The 6,465-nt window shown below is 38.6% G+C and overlaps 1 protein-coding gene across 1 annotated transcript; it reads right to left on the bottom strand.

Annotated features, from left to right (window-relative positions):
• Positions 1-1,480: 1,480 nt before the first annotated feature.
• LOC104350651 (methyltransferase-like protein 21E) lies at positions 1,481-5,632 on the bottom strand. The gene is made up of 3 exons (XM_009956557.2): positions 5,483-5,632; positions 2,824-2,941; positions 1,481-1,905 (listed from the first exon to the last, which is right to left on the bottom strand). The coding sequence occupies exons 1-3, from the start codon at positions 5,603-5,605 to the stop codon at positions 1,481-1,483; spliced, it is 666 nt and encodes a 221-aa protein (XP_009954859.2). The 5' UTR covers positions 5,606-5,632.
• Between the last annotated feature and the right edge of the window lie 833 nt (positions 5,633-6,465).

Here is a 6,465-nt window from a genome sequence, read left to right as displayed (position 1 = left end):
TAATTGTGATGCTGGAGGGTGGAAACTGAAGCAGAGTCCTGATTTTGTGGGTCACAGCCAAGGTGTCACATGGTTATAAAACCACCTAACTGTCTCAGCTCCTCTAATGCTACGCAGCCTTTTGACTGTTTCCTGCAGCTCTGCCACCTGATGTAAAAGACCCTCACCCTGAGCACACCCTCTGCAGGTACTTCTCTTTGCACCACGTGAAGGTTCTGGGGACTCACTACAACCTACCGCCTGAACCAAAATCCTCAAATAGGAGGATACAAATAGGAGCTAAAAAGATAAAGACTGACAGCCCCCAGAGCCCTCATATTACTAGAGCAATTGTCTGCTACAGCAGAGCTTCTAAAGCTCTGCCAGGACATTAGTACATGAGCAAGATTTCTTCTCTAGCCTACAACAGACCTGAAGGTCTCTCACAGTCAATCACAAACAGAATCAGAAAACAAGATCAAAGAATCATTTTATCAATATTCCCAAAAGAAAGTTCTTTGATAGGCTTTCAAGGACATTAATCTGACCACTGAAAAAAGGAACGCATAGTACTAAGCAGCTAGAAAAGTACTTTGTTTTCCCATACTACAAAATCAAAAAATTATCTAAGCCTGCCCATGCCTCAGCCACACTGTGTCAGGCTGGTTTAGTTTTCTACCTCCAGTCACCACCAGCCAGCAATGCAAAACTCCTCTCTTGATGGCCGCTGTCGGTTTTCCATTGTTCCCTGAGGTCCAGATGACCGTCTATTTTTGGAGGAGCAGACCTCCAAGAATTTAAGGTCTCTGCAAAGGGCAGTTGGTGATATGCTGTACTCTTCTTATCCAAGACCTCTGTTCAAGCAACAAAACATTTTACTCTCTCGTCTCATGTGTGCGGCTGTCTGTTGAAGAATCCCTGAATCTAAATAAAAAGTGGAAGGGGAAGAAAGCATAATCATTAAATCAAAGGGTAACTAATATATTCTCTTCCTTTATTATGATAGTATATTTCCCAGGTGGGGTTTTTTCTTGATAATTTAATGTCCTATAAAGGCTAGTCAAAGGAAGGATTTACACAATAGTGAGAATGGGGAAAGATCCGATTTAACACCACAACTTTTAAATACAAAGATTCATCATAATCTTAGGTTTTAATCGATTCGTTGATCTTGTAAGACAACGTTAAAATCTGTAATTGAAAACTATTGGAAATGTTCATTACACAATCCATAACAATAATGGTAAGACTTGTGAAAGTTATTAGTGTTGTCACCTTAGCACATAAATGTCAAGAAAACATCAAAGATACCTTTCTTCTGTGTATAAAACTACCAATAAATTGAATTTAGGAATTTGTTAGGGATGCACTAGTAATCTGATATTCAGTTTTAGCAATCTCTGAAAATGTCATTCATGCAGGTGTTAGCAGCTATTAACACGGAAATTGTTAAAAAGAGAACAATCTGCAGAACAGCTGCTGTCATCTCCCTCTATCTCTCTCAGACCATCGGTTTGGAAGGTCTGGCTTTCATCCTGCCTTTCCTCATTGCCTTATATAAGGTTATGTTCAAACTGGGGAAATCAGAAATCACCTCTAAGTCAAACAGCATCTGAAATCTGCCCACAAATTGGTTCTCTTTGTCCAGCCTAAATTTCATAGCCCACAGAATCACAGTGTCATTCTTGCACAAGTGATCAAAAGTTAGGAGGAGTTCATCCAGGAAGGGATGGTGGTAAACTACATCAGCAGCCATAATGTAGTCGAAGTGACAGGAAGACCTAGGAAAGTTCTTTTCCAGATCAATTCCCCAAGACAATTCCTTAACACAAGGCTGGTGCTTGCACTTGAGCTTTGTATTTTGGAGAACATTGTGCTGAAGGTTTCCCAGCAGTTCTGGCAAATCAGTGGCAGTCACAAATGCACCTGTGACAGGGAGAAAACAAACATAGTCTTTGAATATCCTTCAAGACTTGAGTTAAAGTCCTTTCACAAAAGCCACTGCACAAGGAACTGATTATACCAGGTAGCTCTCGCTGAGGGGTACAGAACAATGCACATGCTCTTAGCCATTCTGCTTAAAATAAATATTTGGTTCCCAGTAGTTCTACTCTACAGATTGCCATCTAAATGCAGCTGGGGATGTGTGGGGAGAAATCAGATACTTATTGCATCCTTGTATCATATTGGGTAAAAATGCAGTGAGAGACTAGGGATTGAATACCAGTTACTGACTCCAAGAAGTCAGCATGGGATTTAAGCATTGCCTCACATTCTTTCCTTTTCACATAAGAAGCAGCTTTCTCAGACTACACACAGCTAAAATCCTGCTAAAATGCAGAAGTCACTGATCTGGATTACTCTTGGGAAAGAATAGGCTACCATGAGAGAAAACACAAGCGTCTGTGGCAGAAAAGTCAAGTTGCTGATTAGTTGCTGATCAGCTGCTGAAAGTAAATGCTGAACACAAGTGGAAAGAAAGTGACCTGGCATCCAAGCGCTGTTTCATCAATGGAAGGTGATGCATCGGTCACATCTAGATCTGGCTTCATCTGGTTGCCATTGACATCCTGTAAGGCCACTAGTTTCTTATTTTGGTCCCCTGTTTAACACTGTTAATGACAATCATCTACTGGGACTTCCTTTATTGCATCAATATACTCACAGCTTTACAGTAAAAAATAACAGAGCAGATTTCCAAACAAGCATTTAGGGATTCACTTTTTCTTGCGCTTCAAAGCTTTCAAACAACAGTCTTTTAGAAGAACTGAGCCACTTCCTTTGTCCTCCAGTATTCATCTGAGAAACGTTTCCAAGATCATAAGAGCAACGACAAGTACTCACCCAGTAAACTGGCTACTATGGAGACCAACCCAGTTCCAGATCCAATTTCAATCACATTTTTGTCAACCAAATTGTATTGTTTAGAATTAGTTTCCAAAAAATAACACAGAACAAGAGCCTGTAAGGGAGGGAATCCATAAATATACTGAACAAAAAAATGACATAAACCCCTTTACTAAATATGCATTGTCATTTAAATGCATGCAAAAGAAAAAAAATCTTTTCTGTTCAAAAATACATGTCTGTTCAAACGAGCAACATTCATTCAAGCGCTGTCCCTAAATGATCACAGCTCACTGTGATCTTTGAGCTCTATAGGCTGACAAAATAAATGCCACAACACGCCTCAATATAGGCTTGCAAAGCATTACTGCCAGAAGGAACAACTGCAATTATCTAATCTGTCACACTGCATAACATGAGCTATAAAATTCCAGTCAGCAATTCCTGCTTATAACTGCATTTACTTCTGGTTGAGTTAAAATGTGTCCTTCACAAAGACATCTTGATATAAGGACCACTTGTGAGAGAAAATCCACAACAACCCTTGTTAATCTCTTCCAAAATTAATTATTTCTAACAATAATTAATTACCATAATGATTCAAAAGGGACCAATAGATTTACTCCTTTTCTTCCAGTTCAGTTTGTTTTCAGTTTCTATGTGCTTACCTTGTCAAGCTTACCAAACTTTTATAGAAACCAAAGTCACAAAGAGCCCTGTACAACAGACTACTTATATTTGCATTTATTAACTGTGATTAAGAAGATTCTTCAGCTTTTCTGCCCTGTCTCATACTGACCAGTGAGGTTTAGTTCACTGTTGAAATAGAAATTGCTAATTTTCTTTCTCTGGCAAAGACAGTTTCCAGCCTGCCTCCCACATTTTTTCCCAGACTTCAATAATTATATAATCTCCATTGACAAATACATATGATCGTTCCACATCTTCCTGCAGTACAGATGACTATTTGGAAATTAAATTATTAGTGGTTTAGTCTGGCACAGCAAAATTATGCTCTTAGTTTTGCTTTTAAGCAATCAAGAAGTAGGAAAGGAACAGGAGGACTGTTGACCCAATGTTAACATGCCAGAAATTCAAACAAAGTTTTTTCTTCCTATCTCTTAATTCGGAGCAAAATGAGTAGCATCTGTTAAGCAAGCTTACATATCTCTCATAATCAACAAAGTTTTGATATAGAAATGAGTCTGTGAGCACCAGGATTAATTAAAGCCAGGTTCCTAAAGATTGTGTCTGATGTTTGACTGACATTTAAAAATATATTATATTAAGATTTCCTGTCAGTTCCATATATTCCTATAATTTCTTCCCTCAGAGTTTTGCCATATTCTGTTGTAGAAAATGGCTGGCAGGATGAAAACTTCTGTAGGTTAAATCACAGAAACTTTGAAATCTGCCTTCCTTTTCGTGAAACATGCAAAAAAAAAAAAAAAAAAAAAAATGTATTTTCCTTGAAATTTCTGCCCTCTTCAAAAATTTGGCTGACATTTTTTGGAAGAGTTCAAATACTGCTGGATGGACAGGAAGGGAGAACATGAAGAGACACAGACAGAAGGGTTGCCTGCCTTCCACAGCAAAACTGGCTAAACACTTCTAGAAAAAAATATGTTCTTTTCAGTACAGGTCATGATTTTCTGAGAGTACTCAGCAGTCAGCCAACCTTTCCATGAAGATGTTCACCAAGGCTGCTAAGAGTTGTAGTATAACTTGATTTGTCCAGGTCTGCTAAGACAAGGAAAAATGTTTGGAGTTCAAAACAGCAGAGTATGCTAACTCTCCTCAGCTCAGCTATGGCCGTACTTCTTAAAAATAGTACAATCCTAGGAAGCTGATACTGCTGGGACAGAAATGGACCCTCCTGGGTTTCAGTAGTCTCCCTCCTATAGGGGCTCCTGGAAATATTTCTGTTTCAGAGATGTTCTCTCAGTGTCAATGTTGTATCATGGCACTCCCCTGACCACAGTGGTTTCTTTCACTCCTGATTATTCCAAAACAGTCAGTTAGCTGCATCACACAAATTCAAAACCTTGAAGAAGGCTCTTTGTATGGTGGGCATGTTGATGCTTCTTACATCAAAAGCCAAGAACAATGGTTCTCTCCCACTAGATTTCTGGCTGTTGAAACTGAAAGCTCCAGATGAAGCTTTTCCCACATCTGCATATTTACAAGGTAAATTTGTTTCTCGCATGAGTAGGTTGAGTAGCTTCTATGAATGTTAATACCTTGTGAGTTCATATCCCAGCTGTTTCCACAACCTGGATCTACCTGCTATACAGCCTACTGTATTTATAAAACGTACAGAAATGTAATCATCAGAAGACCGGCATATTTCCTTCAAAATATGCTTATATTGGTCAATAGGAACAAAAGTTACTGGTAGGTGCGGAGGGGACACAAGATCATACATTTTGTGTGACAGAGGCACAAACAAGAAATACCATTTAAGCTTCAAGAACCAGGAATCCATACAAAATCAGGCTAAATTCAGGTTTGGGATTTGCAGAACAGAGACAGAGAAGCACAGAATGTTTTCCTTGGGTTTACAACATATAGCAAAACATATTTGTCATGCAAAACAAATTAAAAGTGCTAGAAGACTCCAAATCTAAAAAACAACAATACTGCATAAACATTGTACCGATGGCCAGACGACTGCCCCATAACAATCAGTGGCTTCTGTAATTTTTATCTCATGGCCGGCAAAGTGAAAGCCTTCCCAGGCCTTATGAGTTATAAGAGCAGGAAAAAAACGCCTTCTCATGATTTCTGCAACTATCTGTTCATCATCTTCTTCCTCTGGAAGAAAAAGTATAAAAGGTCAGTGGACTGATAATGAAACTACAAACTGATATTGAAAAGCTGATTTGGAAGCAAGAATGTCAATTACATCTGTGAATAAAGATACATTTCACCATTAATGGTTAGCACGGTAAGTGTGAAATCTCCTGAATTCTAATTGAAGTTTTCAGTTCATGGCTAAATAATTTCTCTCCTGTTTTGCTGAAGAAGTCAAAAAGTAAAGTGGAACGTTACTATACACTGTTTTCCAATTCAGCAATCAAAAGGAAATTTTTAAACTTCTTTTTGCCTTCAAGAACAGCTGCCCTAACATAGACATTCATGGTCTTACGTGCCCAGATTTTTTATTATTTTCCATATCCTTTTACTGTTCGCTTTCCCCACATTATAGTTCATTCTGACAGTAAACAAAAGGAGCCATGGTATCATTTATAAGTCTGTCACAAAACTTGCAAAACAGATCCTAGCAACACAAATTATGACAGACAGGAGCGAAAGCACTAGTGTTGTCAGGAAAGCTTATACACCCACCCCAACAGAGCCCTGTCAGAGGGATTCTTTCCAGTTGGCTTGATATCCTGAATGCCAGACCGGTTGCTAAGCAAAGGATATTTATGATAGCTAACATAATCCTGGATAACTCTTCTAACAGGAAAGAATTCATTCTTTTCTAGCTGAATACCAAGCTAGTTTCAGTTTTGCCATCAACACAAAAGCTGCACCACAATGTTACCAAAAAAATACGTAAGTGAAGCTGTCCAGAGCATTTTCTTAACAAAGTCATTCCAAAATATCACAGGATATTTGCCTTCACAGCCAACT

This window comes from Leptosomus discolor, chromosome 1 (assembly GCF_034619465.1).
Source record: "Leptosomus discolor isolate bLepDis1 chromosome 1, bLepDis1.hap2, whole genome shotgun sequence".
Lineage (NCBI taxonomy): Eukaryota > Metazoa > Chordata > Aves > Leptosomiformes > Leptosomidae > Leptosomus > Leptosomus discolor.
This window is presented reverse-complemented; position numbering and strand designations above follow the sequence as displayed.

Coding starts and splice junctions, on each gene's coding strand:
- LOC104350651 (XM_009956557.2), bottom strand. CDS start 5,605: ATGAGAAGGCGTTTTTTTCCTGCTCTTATAACTCATAAGGCCTGGGAA. Junction 2,942..5,482: donor GGGCAGTCGTCTGGCCATCG/GTACAATGTTTA, acceptor CCTCCCTTACAG/GCTCTTGTTCTGTGTTATTT. Junction 1,906..2,823: donor CATAGTAGCCAGTTTACTGG/GTGAGTACTTGT, acceptor TCCCTGTCACAG/GTGCATTTGTGACTGCCACT.